This window comes from Staurois parvus, unplaced genomic scaffold (assembly GCF_062004578.1).
Source record: "Staurois parvus isolate SC_StPar_1 unplaced genomic scaffold, SC_StPar_1.0 ptg000601l, whole genome shotgun sequence".
NCBI classification, from domain to species: domain Eukaryota; kingdom Metazoa; phylum Chordata; class Amphibia; order Anura; family Ranidae; genus Staurois; species Staurois parvus.
The window spans coordinates 1,991,519-2,015,935 of NW_028318397.1; the positions used below are offsets into that span (position 1 = coordinate 1,991,519).

Genomic DNA, 24,417 nt, shown 5'->3' on the forward strand with positions numbered 1-24,417 from the left:
CTAAAACCTGAAAGTCAGTAAACTGGCCCCTTACTTAGAAAGTTTGGAGACCCCTGCTCTATATGCTAAAGTATATCTATGGCCAAAACCTTTTTCTTCATCTTGGATAGCATAATGGAGAGGGTTCAAATTTCTTCCAGTTTTTCTGCGATCTGCATTACATTAGGGATATTTTCCTTCACCTCCTGTGCTGTACACTTAAAAGGAAGTGAGAAGACATCTTTCCCATGTGAGGGCAATTTCCTCTTTGACAGTTGGAACGGGAACAAGTGTCCCCATTGAAAGATTTCCCCACTATCGGGTGTTGGCAACCCGCGGCTCCAGAGCCGCATGCGGTTCTTTTTCACCTTTGCTGCAGCTCCGGAGCACACTGCCCACCAGGTGACAGGCAATAGGGTTGCCGTAGCTCAGTGGTCGGCAAGCCGCGGCTCTTTACACATTTTAATGCGGCTCTTCTGTGTGCCGGGCGCCCGCTCCCCTCCCTCCTCTCGGGTGGCCGCCCCAAAAGTCAGGACTCTGCAGCTAGCCCAGCAATGGGCAAACTACGGCCCGGCGGACCTTTTAATCCGGCCTGCGGAGCGTGGCAAACATTGGCTGTCAGGATGTAGGCGGGGCAGCGTGACGAACTCCTCTCCTCTCACAGTCCGCCCTGAAGACCGGAACGGCGCGGGAACACGGCGAGAGGAACGCGCGGAGCAAAGGTAAGTGAATTGACACAATATGGGGAATGAATTACTATAGGGGGGATGAATTACTATATGGGGGATGAATTACTATGGGGGATGAATTACTATATGGGGGATGAATTACTATGTGGGGGATGAATTACTATGGGGGATGAATTACTATATGGGGGATGTATTTTCAGTTTTAAAAATGTGGCTCTCAAAATAAATTTCAATTGTGGTTTTGGCGAGATTTGGCTCAGTTGAAAAAAAAGGTTGCCCACCACTGACCTAAGGCTATGATTGTGATTATGATGATACACTGTGGCCCTGATTAACCCTTTGCTTACTGGGCCCTTAAACCCCCTTCATGACCAGAGCGCTTTTTGCAATATATGCAGTGTCGGATTTGTTTTAAATGTTGCAATGGTTTTGCGGCTCCCAGTCTTTTTTTCCCTCTCGGAAACGGGTCCAAGTGGCTCTTTATGTCTTAAAGGTTGCAGACCCCTGCCCACTATTCTTGTCCTGGTAGCAACTCAAAATTTTGGATTTACCCTCACCTTTAATTCCCCATGACATTGGCAAAGAGAACAATTAGAGAAAGCGAATCTCCCTAATGTGGACACAGATAGCAAAACAGAACAAAAAGGTAATTTTGAAACCTATGGCAACACGTCTCTAAAAAGTTGTGACAAGGGCATGTTTACCATGGTATAGCATATCTTCTTTTAACACTCTGTAAATGAAAGCACTAATTCTCCAGTGCCTCAAAAGGGGTCAATGCCAGGAAGAAGCCAGGGAATCCAATGTATTGATAGCCTTGGGATAAAATCTTGATGATGCAGCCCTCCTCAGGCTGGGAGATCAACCAAAACTGGAAAGGAAGCACACAGGTGGATCAAACACCTAGTGCATTATCCAAGGTTTAATTAAAAAATTTTAAAAAAACAGAAAACATACTCACTAAATCATTGTATATAAAAAATCCTAAAAAGCCAAAAAGGGATGGCACAGCGATCGGCCTGCTGATGTGTTTCAGGGACGTGTCCCATTCCTCAGAGCTCTGAGGGAGGGGACACAGATAATGCGTTAGGTGTTTGCGCAGCCTGTGTGCTTCCTTAACTATCTTTAAGTGTCCACGAGGCCAGTTGATGGAGTTTTTGGAGAGGAATGTTGTCCCATTCTTGACCCATATAGGATTTCTAACTGCTCAACAGATCTGGATCTTTTTTGTCATATTTTTCATTTCAAGATGTGCCAAATATTGTCAGTTGGTGAAAGGACTGGACTGCAGGCAGGCCAGTTAAACACCTGAACTCTTCTCTGCAATGCTGTTGTCAGTTACAGTATGCAGTTTACCATTGCCCTGCTGAAATATGCAAGTCTTTCTCTGAAAAAGATGTCTGAATGGGAGCATATCATGCTCTAAAACTTGATTATATCTTTTAGCGTTGATGGGGCCTTTTCAAATGTGCAAGCTGCCCATGTAATATGCACCAATGCAATCCTATACCATCACAGATGAAGGCTTTTAAACCAAGTGCCGATAACAAGCAGGAAGGTCCCTCTCCTCTTTAGTGTGAAGAACGCATTGCCCACAGTTGCCAAAACATGAATGCCCATTTTTGATTTGTCTGTCCACAAAACAGTTTTGCACTTTGTAACATTTTAAATGAGCTTTGGCCCAGAGAAGACAGTGGCGTTTCTGGATCATGTTCAGATATGACTTCTTCTTTGCATGATAGAGCTTTAACTTGTTTTTTTCCATCACAGAACCAAGCCTGTTTTAATGCAGTGCCATCTGAGGGCCTGTAGCTCACTGGCATCAAATATTGCATTTTGGCCTTTTCCCTTATGAACAGAGGTTACTCCAGATTCTTGGACTCTTGATATTATGCACTGCAGATTATATATTTAAAGTCTTTGCAATTTTACATTGAGTAACATTATTCCAAAATTGTTTATCATTTTTTTTTTTTAGACAGCTTTTTCAGATTGGTGAACCTCTGCACATCTTTGCTTCTGAGATATTCTGACTCTCTAAGATGCCCTTTTTATACCCAATCATGTGTACCGACCTGTTGCCAATTACCCTAATTAGCTGCATGTTTTCCAGCTCCTCGTCAGTACCACTTACTTTGGCAGCTTTTTGTTGCCCTGTCCCAACTTTTTTGAGACGTGTCACTGCCATCAATTTACAACTTATTATTATACTAAAATGGTACACTTTCTCAGTTTAAACATTTTCTAGGTTTCTATTGTGCGTAAAATATGGGTTTATGAGATTTGCAAATGATTACATTCTGTTTATGTAGATTTTACATGTGTCCCAACTTTTTTGGAATTGGGGTTGTAAATGAACATACACAATCTTCACGCTATAAATATCTACAAAGCACTGTGCTGCTCCACTGAGGACATAGTGTAGGTTTATGTCAACCAAAATGGAAGGTGCCAAGAGAACAGTAGATTTGTCTGAAGCTGGAGTTATCTTATTTGGGGAAAAAAAGCAATTGGGTCACATTTTTAACCCATCTAGGCATTATCCAATATCCATCACCCCCTTTCTCAGCAAAAGCTGCTAGATGGTAGCATCTTCTGGCACCCATGAAGAATAAAGTTTAGCCAAAATACTTTTGATGGGAATTCTGTCAGGTTTTAATGGCCCCCAGGGTTTTGTAAAGCGCAATTTCATTTTGCTGTCCTGGGGACAGGAAATAAGGGGAACCCTCAACAACTTCTCATAACACAATTTTCTTGAAATCAGTTGAGGAACACAGAAATTCTGAAACAGTCTATACTGCCATCTATAGGAGTTTTGGAGACTGACAAACAGAAATAAAATGGTGAAGGCCAGCCCCAATATAACCTGCCTCTAACTGCCATGGCTCAGTTTTGTGAGCAAGCAGTACATATGGCTAATATACAAAGATTGGCAGGCCTGTGTCCTTGAATGGAGTTCAAGAAAAGGTTTACAATAAGAAAAAAAAAAAGAAAAAGAAAAAAATGGAATAAAAAATAACCAGAAGGACCAACATACCCATATGAACCAGAAGAGTTGAAGTTCTCTACTGAACAGGGGAATTGTCAACAACCATAGGAAGCCATTGAGGATTCAGATTATAAAAATCACTGCCAAAGTAAATGATCTCAAAAGGACACAGAGCCCACGTGCTTATCCTTCTGGGCAGCCCTTTACTTTGACAGTAATTTTTATTATTTGAATATCAGGCTTCCAAAGGCAGAAGCTCTAAAAAGACCCATGGCCTACATTTGCAGGCCAATCCACCAAATGCATGGTGATATGAACTGCATTCAAATGGATTAAAACAACTCTTCTTGAGTCAACTGCAAGAACCTACAGTAACCCAAAAACAGCCTTTCCTACGTTGTTGGGATTCTGGCAGTCAAACATTATAACAGGGGCTGCAGACGCAGTTTGACTGACAGTCTCAGGAAGGGCAGTGGCTGACTTTGCGAGGGATGACGGCAGAGTGATCCAAGGACAGAATGGTCCATTTGCTAGGCACAAACAGTTAGGAAGTCCTTAATTGGCATTGTCTTCTCCTAATGGAGCAGAAATAGACTCTGCAGAAGAAGACCCTATAATGAGAGACAACCCAGGTTCCAGAATACAGATTCTGTTACATCTTGGAACACTTGATAAACGATCCCATGACTCTTAGGAGAGTGTAATTTGAAATCATCTGCAGCAATAGGACATCAAGACATGTTGCACTGTTGCATGCACCCAAACACCTCCCCTTCACCTGTCGGGTGGAGGAGGGGATGGGGCCAAAAGTGGTAAGCACTAAAATGTTTGTTGCATGCAATGAAATAGTACTGATGTTTATGATACACTACAGTGCATTGTTTAAAATTGGTGCATAAATATGGGGCTAACAGTGGCGAAGGAAAAAATGTTTCTGGTTTGGTGGTGTCACTGAAAGGAAAAAAAAAAATTCTTTATGTCAGCGATGTCACTGTAATGAAAAAATATTCATGAGTTAGTGGTGTGAGTGGGATGAAAACAAATGGCTCCAAGTCCGTGGTATCCCTGAAAGAAAAAATGTCCCTTCATCGGTGGTGTCACTGAAAAAAAAAATCCCTGTACAGTGGTGTCACTGGAAGAAACATCACTACAAAGCTCCTCCCTCACCCCCACCCCCAGTATAGAGCTCTTCCCTCAACCCTGAGACCCCCTTCCCTTCCCCACTACAAAGCTCATTCCCTATTTCCCCCCCACTGCCCCAAGCACAGAGCTCCTCCACTTACTCCCAGCTACTTACCCAGTCCTCAGCTCAGGAGGAGCGTTTGCCAGGAGGCTGTGCTATCACACTGCACAGCAAGGGAGAATGACAGCTCAGCCTCCTGGCAGCTGCTCTTTCTGCACCGAGGACACGCTGTCACTTGTGAACACAGAAGCCAGCACAAGAATGGCAAGGAGCATAGGGCTAGTGCCAAAGGTTCCAGTACTGAATATCGCTGAGCTCTGGACAAAAAAAGCCCTGTCGTGCAATGAGGCAGGGAGAAAAGAGCTGCAGGACCTCCCAGCACACCACCCTCATATACAGTAGTGGCACCCGGGGCAAATTGCTCTTTCTGCCCCTCCTTCACCCTTGTCCCAGCCCTGAGGGGTTTAGCAAAAAGACAATGGGCAGGACCAACTTCAGCTGGAAGAGAGACAATATTTAACTGTAATTGCAAGGAATAAAGATATAAAACATGGAGAAATGTCCATGTATTGCAGAAATGTATGGTTTTTCTTTTTTAATTTTGCGTTAACATACTTTTTAAGCAGGGCAATGCTAGAATTCCTGTCAGCTTTTTTATTATGGTCGGTTTCCCGGTTGCAGATTTTTCCACACCTACTATCTCCAACACAGTATATCAGGAAAAATATCTCTAACCTGTATACCAATAAAACCTGACAGGAGAGTTATAGCCCTTCGCCATGCGATTTGAAAAAAAACCCCAAAACAAACAAACAAAAAAAAAAGAAACCCCAAACCCCACAAATCTGGCTATAGATACACTTTAAAGTAGATGACAATTTATACCTCTGCCTTTTTGTGATAGTCACGTTCAGTTTAATGCACTTTTACCATGTGTTCTAAAATGCATAATTCATGTTGTTTTATTATTATTTTGAACTCGTGTGAAATGTTCCAATTAAGAAGGAAAAACAAATGATTACACATTCAGAATAATGTGGAAAAATAAATAAATATGAGATCACTTCCAAAAACAAAGAAATTATGAAGTAAATTTATTGCACAATACAAAAAAACATGCTGGGAAATAAAATGTGATAAAAAGAAATGTAAAAAAAAAATAATAATAATAATAATAGCATTGCACAATACAGAACTTATATATACACAGATATTGAAAAGTTTTTCAATAGAAATGTACAAAGTAAACAGAACTTTACATTGTCTTGATATTCAAGTTGCTTATAAAGGATAAACCAGAAAACCATATACAACAAACTATACTGATAAGACACAACTCTAAGCTCTTTGGTAAGCTCTCTATATACGATCTTTGTATACGATCTTTATTATGCAACCTCTTTGGTGAGCAGAAATAACTTCTGTTTCCCACATCCTACTGCAGGTAAAACCTAGATAATAAGGCCTTTCAATCTAGCCCTGCAAGTAATATTACTATCAAATAACACACAATATGTGAATGGCACCCCAGTGCTCCTTTTTGGTGCACCTGCTTTGCAGAACACTGCAATGTGTGGTAGCGTGCTGACAGTGCATCCAAACAAATATATGCACCTCCAATTTTAGTTCCATTATGGTGTGTTAGGTAGCACATTCAAGGTGCTGCCTTAATGCAACACAAATGAACATGTTTGCATTAAGCACACCGCAAAGGAGCCTAAACATATTAACCTAAATGAGACACTGGCTTATATGGGGAGTTGTACTGGATGGATGCAGTTTTTTTTAACCAAGTTAAATGAATTCATTGCATCACTCAGAGTGCAGAGGATGTACAGCATACACTGAATACTGATGCACAATTAGGTGCCAAAACATCATTTTCTAATAGTCTGTTTTTCTTGCCTGTGTTTGGCCTGCAGAAAGGGTAACTCTACCTTTTTAACACTTTTTTGAATATTACAATGATACTCTAAGCCAGAGCAATGCATAGTTTAACTTTTAAAGCGTATTTCCACTTTTACAGTTTCTCAGGAGAAGCTGTCAAAGCTGAATGTTTTTTTGAACATAACTTTCCATGTGCTGCCCAATTTATAACTGCTTAAAAAATGATTTAGAGTATTAGGAAGTGAAGTTCATGTGCAAGCAACACCATTACATATGTTGGAAAACATGCGAGAATTATAAAAAGGATTCCTTTTTTCATGTTCAATTCCTTGTGTTTATCTGAATTATAACACTATTTTTATAAAAAAACTTAAATTCAGAGACAATTAAAAATGAACTGTCTGTGTAGGTGATCCTGATCACCAAACAGCATTGCAATGAGGTGAAACTTTCATGCACCTTACATCATGTGAAGAGCAGAGACAAGCAATGTTAAAGTGGTAGTGAACTGAATTAGGGATGCACAGATACAGATATCGGTATCAGTGCAGAAACCGAGTATTTTCTCAAGTACTCGTGAAAATACTCCAGATACCGGAAACCGATACTTTGCCGTGCAATTTGTTTTGATGCAAATCACACTGCAAAGATTAGCATGCTAATTGAACAAGAATGTGATTCCTCTCCAAATCGCATTCGGTTTCCCCACTGGTCCTGTGTGAACCCAGGCTTGCCATAACTCAAGTTCACACAGGAGAAATGCAGGAAACCTCCGTGCATGGATCCCAGGCTGAGCGGAGAGTGAGCATGTGGAGATGTATATTATGGAGGCAGTTGCTCCATATTCTCAGCGGTAAGAGGAGAGAAATCAAAACTGCATCTGATTAGTCAGCACCAGCCATGTGACGGTGCTGACCAATCAAAAGCCCGCTAGCCCGAACTGTCATCACTGCAAGGAGAGGAGAGAAAGCTGCGTGAATTTCCAATCCTTGCCGCTTTCTCTCCTCTCTTATCACTGAGAATATGGAGCATCTGCCTCCTTAGCATACATCTCCACTCTCCACTGCAGGAAACCTCACTGCACTGCTCTTGGGTGAACTCGGGCTATGACAACCTGGGTTCACACAGGAGCAGTGGGGAAACCGCATGCGATTTGGACAGGAATCACATTCCTGTTCAAATCCATGCTAATCTTGGTGGTGCAATTTGCCTCCATATATTTTATATTGACGCAAATCATACTAAATTGGTATCAGCGAGTACTTGACCGAAAGTATCAGTACTCCTTCTCGCTGATAAAAAGAAAATGGTATCAGTGCATCCCTACATTGAATATTTAAAAAATCAGGCTGGGCTTTTATAACAAAAGAGACCCTACAGGCCTCTGTCATAAATTCCCCCCCCACCACCTATCAGTGGGTAATGTGATCTGAGCTGCACATGTGCGGGAGTGATATCACCTTGGTCCAGCCATTCAAGCAACTAAAGATACAAAACCCGGAAGAAAGACCAGGTAAGGATGGAAGCTGCTGTGGACTGGGGAGACACATATTGCAGCGCTGGAGGGCTCATTTGTAGGCAAGTCTGTCATATACTAGTATGCAGTGCATATTAGTACATTATGACTTAGATCTGCACAGGGACCGTTTATTTTTTAGAGTTTACTACAGCTTTAAAGTATGCTACTCTATATGCATAGATGTGAACCAGTTGCAAACAATAAAAATGTAAAATGGTTTGAAAATAGTGGAGTGAAATCATGGTTGTGTGGCATCTCTAATGGCAGCTTCACACTACCCTTTTGCTAAAGTGCAGCTAACTTGCATTTTTCATGTATGTTAGCTGCGTTTTCCCATTGACTTCTATGAGGTCCTGTGGTTTTTGGTGAAGTTTTAGAAACCACACCAGAACTCCTGCATACTGCATCTTTGATGCGCTTTCTGAAACTGCACCAAAACCATGGGACATCATAGAAGTCTATGGGAAAGCAAAGCTAAATGCATGAGACCCACGGTTAGCTGTGCAGGACCGAAACCAAGCCAGTATGAAGCCTCTCTTATACTTTGTTTCTATTTATGACAGGCTTACTCATCTATGGCCATCTTAAGGCTATGTTCACACCAAAATTAACCAATTAACAACATTGGCATGAGTTTTAGATGCATTTTCATTACAGATCACAAGGCACAAAAATCACAGCCTGTGGGGTTCTTTTTCCCTAAGAACTGCAAAGTAATTTAACAGAACCATTAAAAAATTAAACATACAATTTGCCATACCTAAAAATACAGTAAAACGTTCAGTGTGAATATGCCCCACACGGGTTTGGAAGCCTTCTTGGAAGACTCCAAATGAAAGTATGCAATAGAGAAGATGTTGAAGGGATTGCATATCCCAGTTGGCCTGGAAATGCCTCTGAACCGCTGACTCCATCAGCAAGAGCTTACGTCTGATGCCAATTACAGAAGGCTAATATAACTACAACTAGAAGCAGATGGACTAGAACAGCTGTCACCTGGCAATTAACACACCAGCTAATACTAATCAATTTGTCTGCAGGACATTTTTTGTAATATTTCTAATAATATGGGTCATTTACAAGAAACATTCAAATCAAAAAGTATAAAACTCAAGGTCATTTTTCTATCATAAATAAAATGTAGACAGGTTTTCTGTAAAACAAAATATATTTAACAGATCTGTACTAAAGCAATGCTTTTCCATACCTATCTTGTTATTTAGTTTACTAGCAGCATCATTTTCGGATTGTACCATTCTAATGAAAGAGGGATTCTTCCCTCTACACGTCACATGATCCTTATGTCCTTGGATAGATCTAGGAGTAATCCGATGTACTCCCTGACCTTAGCCTGCACATCCCCTATAAATAATACTAACATCAGGGAAGAATGCAGACTCTAAAATCACATGTCACACATAACCTGCCAACACTTGGACCTTGAATAATCATGGACAGTACTCAATTATTCTAGTTTCATTTATGAACAAGAAATGTCTTTATTTTTATGACAGCTGTTCCTTAAAATTGAACCAATCAGTGTCCTTCTGTGCAAGGTGCAAATTTGAATAATGGTAAAAAAAAAAAATATCACATTTTTATTTCGAGGAGTTAATTAACTTTAGTGAATATTTTGCCAAGCAGGAGCTCCTTTGTAGCGCATTTATTACTATTATTGGCTGTGTTTGTACTTTTTGCTAAAGCTGCTTACAAAAATAAAACCAAGCATTTTTAATATTTTTACTTAAAACATCTCCATTACTTACACCTTCAAAATTGGCATAAAACAAGTGAGTCTTTTCTAAAACATCATACTATTATTACAGGTAGTGCACAGGTATGCTAAAACATAGCATTTTCTTTAATGTGGAACACCCGTAAAACTGTTTAAGTATGCTCTGTAAAAAAAAGGTTGCATATAATGATAATAATCATCATAAGTCTTCAGTGGTGTGGCTTACTGTAAAAATCCTGGCCAAATACTGCAGGCAACACTGTTTCCAGGGCTGTGACCGACTGTTCTGGCTAGTATACTCCAAAAAAGCATTTTTTACTTTAGTTCCACTTTAAATTAAAATATAACATTATACAGACTATTATAATTCAGGCATTTAAAATGATGAATTATCCCTATGACATGGTAAGACTGGCAAGTACTGTGCCCCTGCTAAAAGAGGGCTAGAAATGTCGTTATGGAGCCCCAAGTTGGAATTGAAAATGTTATTTTTTTTTTTAAATAGATAAGCAGTGAAATATAACTACATAAAAAAAAAAGAAGAAAGAAAATTTTAAATTTTTCAGGGGGACAAAACTTCTAATAAAAGTGACCCTGTGCTTTGCTCATTGAGGGCAGAGTAAAAGGTTAACATTAGCCAGACAAAATTGCAAGAAATCAACTTGCACAGGGTATTCACTTGTTGCTTTGCTCAATGGGCAGTAGCAAGTACTGGTTTGCTTCAAGGGCCTTAACACAAACACTTACAAACACAATTCTTGCTTAACAGGTTACTACAAGGAATTGCAGATGCCTGCAGTTCATTGCTTATAGGTCTCATACAGCAAAATAGAGATTTTTTTCTATATATAACATTTTTTTTTTTTTAAACTCTTCCGCTCTCCTGTAGTAATCTAATCAGCTGTAGTGCCCACAGTGTTAATCCACTTTCTAAAACTACTACATGTAACAAATTATATCATGCTTAAAGCTGAACTCTGGGTTTCCAAAAAAATACAGCAATCAGTAGTATTGCCTATATAAGCCTAGTGCTCATTTGCACAGCCCAGCATTAACAGGCGTGGAGAGCCGAGACAGACTAGAAGACTTTAGGTCTGTCAGTCACTGTGTGAGGTCATTGGAGGCGGGACAGACCAGAAATCTCCTGAAATGATGCTGCAATAGTGGGTGTCTAAGACCGGGAGCCTGAGACTCCTGGATCCACCTACTACAGCAAGTGGGGATGTAATTACGGTCTTATAGTGGAGATGTTGAGGGGACTGAGACCCGAAATTCATAAAATGCTTAATGGATTTCTCAAAGATAAACATCTGGTGAATAAAAAGAACATCTTGGATTAAGGCAGTGTTTCTCAACTCCAGTCCTCATGGACCCCCAACAGGTCATGTTTTCAGGATTTCCCTCAGATGAAACAGCTGTGGTAATTACTAAGGCAGTGAAACTGATCAAATCACCTGTGCAAAATAATGGAAATCCTGAAAACATGACCTGTTGGGGGTCCATGAGGACTGGAGTTGAGAAACACTGGATTAAGGTATGAAGGCAACAGCATTTACATGTAATACATTTTCTGCCTAGAGTTCTGCTTTAAATACCTACGATCATTGATTAGTGATCAAAACAATGTATGTATAATTTATATAAAAATATGAAATCTACTATATTAAATTGTTTTGTAATTGTACTGTCTTGCCCTTATGTTGTAAAGCACTGCGTAAACTGTTGGGCTATATAAATCCTGTCTAATAATAATAAAAATAAAATCACTGCAATAGTCCAAACCAACACTACTATACAATTATCAATGATAGTAGATTAAGTGAGTCCTCTCTGATAACCATCAAAATTAAACGTAAATCAGAAACAATTTGTAAAATGATGTTCCACTACATCATCGACTCCTGTGGACACACACTCACTTTAAAGGATAAGTTCACCTTTTAGACAAAAATAATAATTGCAGGTGAAAAAAAAAAAAAAAGTGAATTTATTACTTTTGTTTACAGGAGCCTGGAAGCATTGCACCAGCGGTCACTAGATCACTGATCCCATACAGGTCGCCTGCAGACCTGACAGAATATCTGCTTGCAGTACAGGATGTATGAGCAAGCAGATATTCTGACAGGGAGCTTCAATAAACTACTAATTCATTGAAAACTACAAGCAAACAGCCACTAAGGCTGTCGGCACTTGCAATTCATTCATTTACGAAGTTCGGTGGGTGGATCCACGCATGGCAGCGCCGATTTCAAATTTGACAGATACTACGGGGAGACTTCTCCCCGTACTTTGTCAGAGGGAGGGTGGCAGCAGTTATGGGAACATGTTACACGTTTCACCCTAAAAACACGTAATATGTTCCTAAAGGTGAACTTCTCTTTCAAATTTTGGACCTTTATATTATAAACAAACAATCTACTATGCAGCATCCCCTGAAACAGCTGGGGACATTATACTCCACTCAGGCTATACAAGATGGGTAGATTGCCCTCCCCAGAGTGTCATTGATGTCATACTACTACTGGTGACTTCTTTCATATGATGGGCCTGTCCCAGGGTGGGGTCCTTTGGGTACTCTATCACTAAATTTATGAAAGAAAAACTAGCTTTACCTAAATCTGTAATACTAACAGGCAACTACTTGGAGACTTTGGGGATGAGGATCTTCGTGAATCCAAAAATTTGCTGCTAGTTTATACATAGGCAGGGCCTCAGTGAGAAACCTAACCCACATTTGTAAACTGACCTATACTGCTAGAAGTTGTCTGCATAAATATGATAGCGTTTGGTCTACCTTGACTTCCTCTGTATCTGGAGACAATGAGCTTTAGACTATTTTGCCCCTTTTCTGTATTTCCTCTTAGGGCATGTGGTGTCTAAGTTATAAGCTCTTAGCTTGCCATCAAGTTGGTTTTGTAATGTACCACTGATGGTATTGTATACAATATCTGTAAGACTTACTATCTGGTTTCTCTTTGATTCTGTACGACCTGTATTATGCACACATCACTGGGTACCCTGGTCCTTATTATTTCTGATGAAGAAGGTTTGGCCTTCGAAACGCGTCAGCTGAACTGAGTGTTTACCCCCATGATGGGACTCGCGCTGGCTCTCTATCTCTGAAGTCCCTGTGAGGACTTACATGCTTGATTTTATTCGCTGTTTGTGAGTACCTTTCTTATTAATAAATTTTTGTTTACTGAGGTAATGCGCAAGGTTTGTGCGCTTCTCGTTTTTATTTCGCTTTGTAGTGCCTTATTATTTCTTGTATGTTTATTTGAAACTTAATAAATTTACCTTAAAAACAAAAAAAAAAACACCACAACAGCTGGGAACAGCTCTGATGGATTATTAAAAGCACCCTTCCTTGGAAACCTCAACATAAAGAAGCATTAGTAGAATTGCTCAGAAAGAGGAAAAATATAGTGCTCTCTGTATAGCTAAAATCAATCTATCATTATAAAAAATGTACTCGCATTTAAAATATATAGAACTGCTCATCTGAACAAGATCAGCCTGGAGAAGAGTAGTCCCCAGGCAGCTCACCACTCAGACCAGCTGGTATCAGAGGAAAAAAAAAAAAGAAATCATCTGATGCATGCTGTTGCTGGCTCTGCACACACAGACAGGTGTCAGTGTAGTGAGGAGAGAGAACAGAGAACACACTACAGCAGTAGCACACATCAGATGATTTTTTTCCCCCCTTTACAAGCCGGTCAGTGAGCTGCAGGGGACGTCTCTTCTTGGGGCTGTTTATATTCAGAGGAGCTGTTGTATGTGTTTTAAACAAGAGTAATTTTTTATGAAGATGGGTTGATTTCAGTTATACTGATAGTACTGTTTTTCCTCTTTTCTAAGTGATTATACTGCTGTTTCCTTAAACTGATATTTCTAAGGAAGGGAGTTTAATCACCCACTATAGCGGTTCCCAGGGACCCTGCACAGCAGAACTACTATAATATAAAAAGGTTCAATGTGAACGGTGGAACATCATCTCACAAACTGTGTGACTCATGTTTAGTTTTGATGATTACAAAAAAAAGGACTCAGTTAAAGCAGATATACATTGCATCTGAGCACCACAAACCAAAAATGCTACTGAATTAATTTTTAAAATTCAAATCAAGCTCATCCATCTATGTCTCCATGCTTAATTTTGCTGAGAAATAACATTTTGAAAAACACCTCCTAGCATTTCTTGCCATGGCCATCGGGTAAGGGAAGAGGATTCATGTAGCATTTACATCCTGGAATCCATCTGCCCTTAGCTCAGGCATGCAGGCAGAAGGAAGGGTGTGCTTAGCTGAGAAATCCCCCCTCCCCCATCTTTGTGAAGACTCCTGGAATGTATGACATCATTTGCCTAAGCCTGGAAACCTGGAAGTAACTTTAGAAATGTAAAAAATTAAAAACAAGTAAATTATATACGTTCCTATATTTACTAATGCTAGGAGCATAAGGATTAAAGATTGTCAATGTTGTTTTATAGAGTCAAGTTCTGCTTTAATGGGAATATCATTAATAATTGTATAATAGTGCTGGTTTTGACTATTGCAATAATATTTTGTATTGTTACATAATTTATATGTACATTGTTTTGCTTATTGTCATTTGATATCATAGTTTATATACACTTGCACCAATCAAGGTTTGTAATTATTTTGCAACATGTAGTATTTATTGTAATTTGAAAGGCAGCACAAAAGTTTAAATAAACGATATTTTATGAAAAACATCTGCCATCAAGTTCTGGTCAAACAAAAATAAAGCCCCCCCCCCCCCCTCCATAAAACGGACATTAAGGATGGACAGCCTTCCTTTAGTCTTGAATAGTTGTTCAGGCTCCTCTGTACTGAAATTGCTTACTCCAAATTCCATGGACACTGCAAGCTTCTCAGTCTGGTTTGGAAGCAGCAACACATCACATCTAGCCCACCTCAATTCTGGGCTGAAGGACATCTAGGAACTTCTAGATCTTTCCTTCACAGCCTGACTGCTTTTGGCCCTCCCCTTTTTATTCATTCAATCATGGAGGTGCAGAATCACATTGTGAGCGTTACATATGGGAGTCTACGTGCAAATGAAGTAAGCCTAAGAACACTTACTGCTCCAGACTGACTCCGACATATCAAGGCATTCTGATATTTGCACAACTCCTCCCAAGAGGCAGCTCATGTTTTGCATGAGGGCTTAAAGTGGAACTTTACCCATAACAACTTGATTAAAAAAAAAAAAAAAGTGTTCTTTAGCAAGGAACATACATGCCACATTAATAATTATGCTACCAAATTTCGTGTGTGCTGTAAATTGCCTCCAGCATTGTTCCCGTTTCTTCTTGCTGGAGGCTGTCATTTAGCTAAAGCCCGGAGCCCCTGAGCAAAATTAAATCTTTAGGAAGTCAGCAGATTGGCTTCTAGTGGCTTTGATTTTTATAACAGTGCCAAAAATGGAAAGCAACTGAGCATGCGAACAGCAGAGTGAGACAGTGGGGTTGATTTACTAAAGGCAAATATACTGTGCACTGCAAGTGCAGTTGCTCCAAAGCTTAGTAAATGAGGTAAAGCTTCACTTTGCAAAGAATACCCAATCACATGCAAGGAAAATAAAAAACAGCATTTTTGCTTGCACATGATTGAAGGATAGAAATCAGAAGTTTCCCTTCATTTCAGAGCTTCCTCTAGATCTAGAGCAACTACACTTAAAGTGCACTTGGAGTGCGGAGACTATTTGCCTTTAGTAAATCAATCCCAGTGTATTACTCAACAGTAAAAACAAGTGCCATATAGGCACTTATTTTTAATGTTTTATATAGCTATACCTCTAAAAAGGGGCCCGCCTGAAGTCATCAAGCAGGACTTAATTTTCTGACTAAAGTTCCATTTTAAGACTCGAGTACTGGAGGAGTACAAAAAAAAGGGTGCGGTGATGTTTTCAGGCAGCTGGGTCCTCTCACTAGCCATGATCTGCCTACATTGCATGAAAGTGCAGATACCCAGTGATAATGCAAGTGGGTCTAAATTAAGGCAAGTGAGGAAAAATGGAGTATTGCCATTTCTATAACCCTCCTACATTCCTGACAGAAAACTCCTTTCATTGGTAGTATGCTGTAAAGCTAGATTGCTGGTCTCTGTGTCAACAGTGGTCTTCCACAGATATCCCCCCTTGAGTCAGACCTACAGCTCTACAATCAGCAGGGAGCTCAGAGCTTTGCTTTGTACATTTCATTCACACAATACTGGGGTTGATTTACTAAAGGCAAATGGACTGTGCACTTTGCAAGTGCAGCTTCACTCATTTTCCCCAGAGCTTTAAGAATGTGGCGACGTTCTGACGACTTCCATCATCCAATCATGTGCAGGCAAGAAAAAACTTTTTTATTTTCCTTGCACCTTATTAGGTACTCTCTACAAAATGAAGCTTCACCACATTCACTAAGCTCTGGGAAAAATTAGTGCATCATGGAAAAGAATGTATCAGGAAACTTTACCAATTTGAAAAGCCTACTGAATATGACTACATCAGGCCTTCGACAGTGTCGAGTTGCCGTACCTTTGAGCTGTTTTGGACAAATTTGGGATTTGGACACATTAGATTATATAAAACTCCAAAAAAGATTTTTATTCTAAAGTGAAATTTAAGGGACTTTATGACTAGCAAAGTTTCAAATGTTTCCTAAGGGCCCTATCATACTGGTTTTCTGATCAGGTCCGTCTGTCAGTCCGTAAGGCGGAAAATGATTGGAAGTTCCATGCAGCTCTATGGGCAGTTTGATGTAAATGGACTTCTCTCTGTGAGTCTTCTACCTATGAGTCAATCCAGGTCCAGACACACACATATGTAAAAAGGACTGTATACTTTTTCACAAACTGACCAGGCATTGATATAAAAAAAAAATAAAAAACTGCTCACGGCTCCCCTCTTGAACGGATGTGAAAGAGTCCTAATAGCATAGGCAGTTTGCTGGCCTGGAATTGCACTTTAAATGTAAATATATTGGGTAAAAAGATTTTAAATTGCTCACATAATCAGATCACATCTTCACACCATTTAAAACGGTCTACTGGGCACTGCCATTACTTAGCATCTGTCATGAAGCAATGTATAAATCAATATTAAAACGGAGAGAAGCATTTTCCCAAGTATTATCAAAATAGTTTTAATCAGTTTATCTGTGTGTACACACACACACACACACTATGACCACTGACAGGTAAAGTGAATGACTGATCATCCCAGTACAGTGGTATCTCAAAGTGGGTGGGATATACTAGGCAGCAATGTTGTTCCTTCCATGTGATGTTTTGAAAGTGGAGAAAAAAATGAGCAAGCTTATAGATTGAAGATACTTTGATTAACCCCAAATTGTAATGGCTAGATGACGGAGTCATGGCATCTCCAAAACTGCAGCTCTTGTGGGTTGTCCGTGTCTGCAGTGGTCAGGACCTACCAAAATGGGTCCAAGGCAGGAAAACCGGCAACAGGTTCTGGGAGGCCAATGCTCACTGATGCACACGGGGAGCAAGGGATGGCCCTTGTAGTCTGATCCAATAGAAGAGCTACTGTAGCTCAGATTGCTGAGGAAGTTAACGCCAATTCCGAAAGAAAGGTGTCAGAAGACACAGTGCATTGTAGTTTGTTGCATATGGGACTGCATAGTCAGAGACCGGACAGGGTGCACATGATGATCATATCCATAGCCAAAAAGGCCTACAATGGGCACATGAGCATCAGAACAGTACCAAAGGAGCAATGGAATGAATTTAAGAATGGTTTGAGGATATTACTGGATATATTCCATTGCTTTTTACTCTCTTGTACTGATGTAACAATCTACAGTGTTTGAAAGGCTTTGAACCTGTCGCAGACCACTATTTTGTTCAACAAAAATTGATTTTATAAAAAAGGAATGGTTTGAGGAAAGCAATAATGAGTTTGAGGTGTTGACTTGACCTCCAAATTCTCCAGATCTCAGTCCAATGGAGCATCTGGGTTGTGTACTGGAAATAAAAGTCTGATTCATGGAGGCCCCACTTCACAACTTACAGGACTTAAATGGATCTGTGGAGGACATGGTGCCAGATACCACAGGAGGTGGTATTAGAGGTCTAGTGGAGTTCATGCTTGTTATGGTGGGTGGTCATAATGGCTGATCTGTGATATAATTACACACACACATACATACATATATATATATATATATATATACATACATACATACATACATATACACACATACATACATATACACACACACCGGCCACTTTATTAGGTACCCCTTATTAGTGCCTAGAAAATATTGCCCACACCATTACACCACCACCACCAGCCTGAACCATTGGTATAAGGCAAAATGGATCCATGCTTTCATGTTGTTTATGCCAAATTCTGACCCTTCCATCTCAATGTCGTAGCTGAACCAGTCTGTCCATTCTCCTTTGACATCAACAAAGCATTTTAGCCCACACAACTGCCGTTAACTGGATATTTTCTCTTTTTCGGACCATTCTCTGTAAACCCTAGAGATGGTTATGCGTGAAATTCCCAGCAGATCAGCAGTTTTTTAAATACTCAGACCAGCCCATCTGGAACCAACAACCATGCCACATTCAAAGTCACTTAAATCCCCTTTCTGATGTTCGGTTTGAACTTCAGCAAGTTGTCTTCACCACGTGTACATGCCTAAATGCATTGAGTTGCTGCCATGTGATTGGCTGATTAGCAATTTGTATTACCAAGCAATTGAACAGGTGTACCTAATAAAGTGGCCTGGGTGTGTGTGTGATATATATATATATATATATATATATATATATATATACACACACACACACACACACACACATATATACATACATACATACATATATATATATATATATATATATATACACACACATATATACACACACACACACATATATACACACACACACACATATACATACACACACACCTTTGATGAAACCAATATATTCGCAAATAAGTCAGGCATGTTATACAAATACGGTATAAATTATGCTTTCTGATTAAAATACTGCTCACAATGGATAGTTAAAATACTAGAGCTGCCTAAACTGGCTTTCTTGTAGCCGTAGTGCATTATTATAACAAAGTTGCTAAATACTGCATGAGTCTGCAGCAGTGTAGCAATCTAGGGCCTATCACTACTATAAAAAGGCACCACGATTGTTTAGAGAAAAGCACTTAAATCCATAAACAAGCATGAATGATATAAGCTATTTCCAGTTTTGCTTTACAGCAAACATGCAATGTAAAACTGAAATAAATAGCAGTACACAGTAGTTTCAAGGGAGGAACTATCTACGCATCATGCATACAATGAAGAATGTTGCAAAACTAGAGCAAGTGTACTTAGTTTCTGTCTCCCAGGCTTTCCATTCTATATACTATGGTTGTTGATGAATCCTCATTTGATTCTGGTGACACTTTTTTCCATACTGTATCTTTTAGTGCAAGTTCCTGGTGCAGATGTTCATAGTCCAGAGGTCCAAATGAAAGTTGGTTCTTCAAGTAACATACATAATTGATTAGTTTATAAAATGATCAATACTAAAATAAAAAAAAATGTAAAAGAATGGTGTTGGTGGCAAACACATTTGTTAGAGCCAACAAGCACAAGCAAGGTTAATGCAAAGCAAAAGGCTAGTGTTTTAACTTTTCAAAAAAAAGAAAACCGCACAAGAAACTGGTGCCAAGTCCACAAACATCAAAAATTCTGTTACCTTGAATATTTTAGCCAAAGCCAACTCACATATTCCTTTACAACACATACATATATTACTCGATCATTAGTTTACAGAAGCAGAAACAATGTGGCTTCAGCAGTGTTTGTAAAATGAGAACACCAATAGTCTACAGTGTTTGTAGCCAGTGGATCATTACAGAATTTTCACATATAGAATTTGTTTTTTACATGAAATATGGCCACTGAAAAGCTAAAATTAAAGAATTTCTAAAAACTTTCACATGAAATTCCAGTGGTTCTGGACCCACTGGATTAGTTCTAATAATCATAAGGATTAAGACCCATCCCTAATCTTTAGGATTAATGTAAAATTGCAGGGTAATAAATGTGGGAGCTACCAATGGTGACTTACTTTTAAAGGTGCAAAACTCCAGGGCTTTAATCCTTGCTTCACCACCTAGTTAATTTCTAAGTGCATGCAGGCAGTAAATTGTCAAAGATCACACTCTCACCTCTAGTCTTCTCTCATTAACCTGTTCAATGCTCATGTCTGATATCCTAAGAGGTACATACATTTTATCAAGTATGTTGTCAACTTTCATTAGTCTGATGTATTTATGCATGGAAAGAGTATCATTATACACCTTTAACGTGAACTTTCCACAGCTAAAACTTATTGGTGCATCTTTAAAAAAAAAGTACAATATTTTATGGATGACCCCCTCTGCTTTCAACTTGAGGTTTTAAATAAATAGCATACAGGACAGCTATCCTACGAACTAACGAAAGACACTAATGTGTCTTTGCATTTGTTGTCCACCAATAACATTTTTTTAATTAACATTTTATAATAAGTTGCAGAATAGTTCATATTTTTCACCGCTTTCATTTCTCTTGAATTTCTACTGTACTAGCTCACAATGCATGTCCCAGTGTAAAATAAACTTACATTAAGAAACAACTGTCAGTTTTACCACCATCAACATGGTGCACATTTCAGATAATATTCTATGGCCAAAACGGAACCTTGTATTATCAACCTCTCCATATATGCACGAGATAACTTTTTTAATTTAAACAATCTCAACACTTCATTCCACAATATTATTCTTGCCACATACTGTTTTAGGTCTATCACAACCAGCTGGATGTCCACACTTATTTAAACTCTTGCATATTTAGCATTCAGGTACATTATCCACAGTTCAATATCAATTTATTTTCATAGTATCTGTTAAGATGGTCATTACATACAGTACTGTGATGTCCTAATATGATGTCTAATGAATAAGCAGTGGAGTCATACTAAAATAGATTTGATTTTATATTAATCTGCAGCACAAATTACATTTGAATTTAGGTCATGCTTTTTCCTTATTTTAGAGAAAACGGCAAACTGTCCAGAAGCACAGTTCTATGAAAAGCGAAGCAAGGGCTTGTTTTGTACAAGGAAGAATATAGCCGATGTGCCCCCTTGCTAGCCTTCTTCATGTATAAACTTAACATTTCAACGATGGGTCAATTTCCGTTTTTTTTTCCTTAATCAAGCATACCTGCCAGCATTTTGGTTTCTTATATTTCATAATTTTCCAACACTGAGGGCCACATTGCAACAAGTATTAAAGCAGTCAATCAGCATACCAAAGAAGGTATTAAAGTGTGTTAAACTTACCCTTTGGTCACCTCCTTCTCTACGTGGGTCGAGTTTCTTTGCAAAGTGCCTTAAATTGTCATAATTATGAAAATTGCAAAGTCCTACCAAGTCCTGTTAAAACAAAAGGAAACCTCTGTTTTCTGCATCTTTTTAAAAAGCAAGCAAGGCAAACTACGGCTACTTATTTGAAATAGCGTTTTTAGGAGTCAATCATCAGATGGACATCATCACTAAAGAATAACAGCATATCATAGTTTACTAGTGGTTGTATGCATGCGACTCTTATTCTTCAGAGCAAAATAAAGGATATCATAAGCCTAAACATCTACACCCTTTCTTTACAAACCTGACAAAACTGTATCCCACGGACACTATTTCCCAACTTATCCAAGGGAGGAGACCAACACATAATGCCCATAACATTGGGGACCACAAGAAGGATCCCTCCAGCAACTCCAGATTTTGCAGGGAGGCCAACCTATGACAGACCAAAGAAAGCATTTGAGTACACTGATAAGACACCTTTGACATATATACATTTCTGATAAGATATTAATATTGAAAGTTCTATATAACGCTTTAGGTCTATCACTGACAATAGAGACAATCCGGTGGAAACTGCTACCAAATAGTTCTAAAGTCAGAACATTTTTTCACCTTCATGCATTCACAGCATTAAGAAAAAAAAAACAAAGAACAAAAGAAAAGAAAAAAAAAAGTCCCACTAGTTCTGGTCTCCACCCCCAAACATTTACCTCTCTCCACTCATGGTACAGTGCAGCCTTGTCTGCAGCAGCGCTGCTTTCTCTTCCTATTCTCACAGGAGACTGAGAGAAGCAGAAAAAAAATAGGCTCCTGCTTCGGTTAGTAAAATCCAGTGAGGAAGGAGTGGGCAACATGGCCACGCTGCGCTGTGTCTATGAATGCACGCAGCTTGGATGGGAGAGCGCCTACACAGTTGCCCCCTCAGCACTCTGTGCAATATCATTGCACAGAACAAGAAGGTATGGCCTTTATGTTTTAAAGCAAATAAAAAAATAATCTTTAATATCAATTTAATAGACCAATGCAAATAGGGAGGGGAGCACTGAAAAAGACAGTTTGGTCAGGAAAGAGTGCTGGCAAACCAAGTCTCAAACTCTCATAAACCTAAACAGATAGTTTAAAGAATTACTTTATTGGGGAACTGGCCGCACGCTCCAATTCCCTGCTAAAAAGGGATTTTCATCATGTATATCTTCTTCATCTGCATAAATAGTGCAAAACGAGTTGTAACAGGCTCTTACATGAAATGCAAACTGCCCAGAGAAGTCATACATCCCACAGGAGTGCATTAGGCTTAGGGTGTTTCTCACTGCTTCTGGGCTTAGCACCCTTTCTCCTGTTATTGGACAGAAGCCACCATTAGCCAAGGTTGCGGCCATTACACTGGCAGATTCACAAGTCACTTCAATGGAACACAACTAAATAGGGGGGAAGAAGACATAAAATATTAGTATAATATAGAAAAAAAAATGTTTTAACAGAATTATGAATTTGCTTAAAAAAAATGTAACTACAGAGAAGGTGAAATGCCTATTTTGCATATCTTAAACACTTCCGAGATACTGAAACTAACAGCAAATATAATATCTCAAATGTCATTGTGAAGTTGGCCCAAAAAAAACAAAAAAAACCCCCAAAAAAACCCCAAAAAAATCTTGCTTTCAGAAATTGGAAAGTACAATAATGCCATCTTAAAAACAAATATTAAAAACGAATAGTATTTACAAGGCAAGGCTGCCACAGCAAAGCTGGATAAATAAGGCTCTTTACTTTTTGAGCTATAAATCAATGGTTCTGGTAAAAAAGTTTCCATCCACCATCCTTCATCAGTGCTGTCATACTGATCCTGGTGTCACAGTATGGTGAGCTTTCTGAACAGGAACAAGCTTGCGCATATTGGGTGTTACAAAATCTGATAGTCACATGCTCGTTCAGGGTCAGTTTCTCCAAAAAACCAAAGCCTGCATCCGAAAAAAAACATACCTTCAAAAAAATTAGGAATAATAACTATAATCCAATACTTAAAAAGGTACCCTTTAAGTGAGGAATATTGCAGTTTAGAGATGACTATACATAGCTTCCTAGGTGTTGTATTTGCATAAGCTTTTTCTCTCTATTTTTCTTTGTCATCTACTTTTCTATATTGGCCTTTCTCCAGCATATGACTTTCTCCATCATATGTAAGTTAATGAGCACAGAAAACCCAGCCTCAGTTTCTGCGCATACATTTTGTATTCCTAATACAGAGTTATGCAGTACTGTGTTCGCCTTATCAAAATATTACAGGTTTTCCTAATAGAAAAAAAAAATGTACATTTACCTATTTACCCTTTTTGCTGAACCCCTTTGGTGTCCCAATCACTGGTGAAGCATTCCATACAAGAGTACAGCCAAAAGGTTCCTCGGGATCTTGGCCAGCAATGTCTTCACCATATTAGGTGTTGAGAATTCCCAACACCCTTGTGTGGAATACAACACTGAGGATAGGCACTCTGGAAGCCTTTTACAAGGTTTTGTGAAATAACCACAACCTTGTTCATAAACTAAGAGCTGCATTTCATCTGATATTAATGCCTGAAATGAGACCAATGGTAATGCGGTATTACATTGATACATCAGGCCAATGGTGCATTGTCCCTCTAGCCACAGTTACTGAACACATACTATCCCACCTGAATAGCATTGTGTTATAAAACCTCTCAAATCCAAAGAGACACAGTCAGTGGACATAGTACCTCTTCCTCTTTCCCCAAAACTAATGTCAGTTTTTACAGACTTGAATCATGCTTGTGTTTATGGAGGACAAAGAAGAGAAAATTGTCATTCACACTGAAGTGATGGCTAACCCACATGTCCTTACACTACTTATGTTAGGCAAGAACACCAATACACCAGACTTTCATTTTCAGTTAAAGCTTTTGTAGTCTTACAATGTGGATAGGAAGTGTATTAGAGATTTCTGGCCTGACACTCTTAGTAAGACAAAGTGTGGGAAAGCTATGTGTGAAAGGCAGCAACCACGGCTCCTTGT

The 24,417-nt window shown here is 39.1% G+C and overlaps 1 protein-coding gene across 6 annotated transcripts in view; it reads right to left on the bottom strand.

Annotated features, from left to right (window-relative positions):
* Positions 1 to 24,417, bottom strand: part of LOC149449847 (glutaminase kidney isoform, mitochondrial) — a 172,622-nt gene that overhangs the window by 41,305 nt on the left and 106,900 nt on the right. For 3 of the 6 annotated variants that reach the window (XM_089692706.1, XM_089692705.1, XM_089692707.1), the window contains exons 12-14: positions 22,628 to 22,804; positions 21,688 to 21,819; positions 21,360 to 21,452 (exon numbers count right to left, since the gene is read on the bottom strand). In XM_089692706.1, coding sequence (XP_089548832.1) covers positions 21,360 to 21,452; positions 21,688 to 21,819; positions 22,628 to 22,804 — 402 coding nt within the window. Of the gene's footprint in view, positions 1 to 5,917; positions 19,552 to 20,199; positions 20,246 to 21,359; positions 21,453 to 21,687; positions 21,820 to 22,627; positions 22,805 to 24,417 lie in introns of those variants that run through there. The other 3 variants (XM_089692709.1, XM_089692708.1, XM_089692710.1) reach the window with 3 other exon arrangements.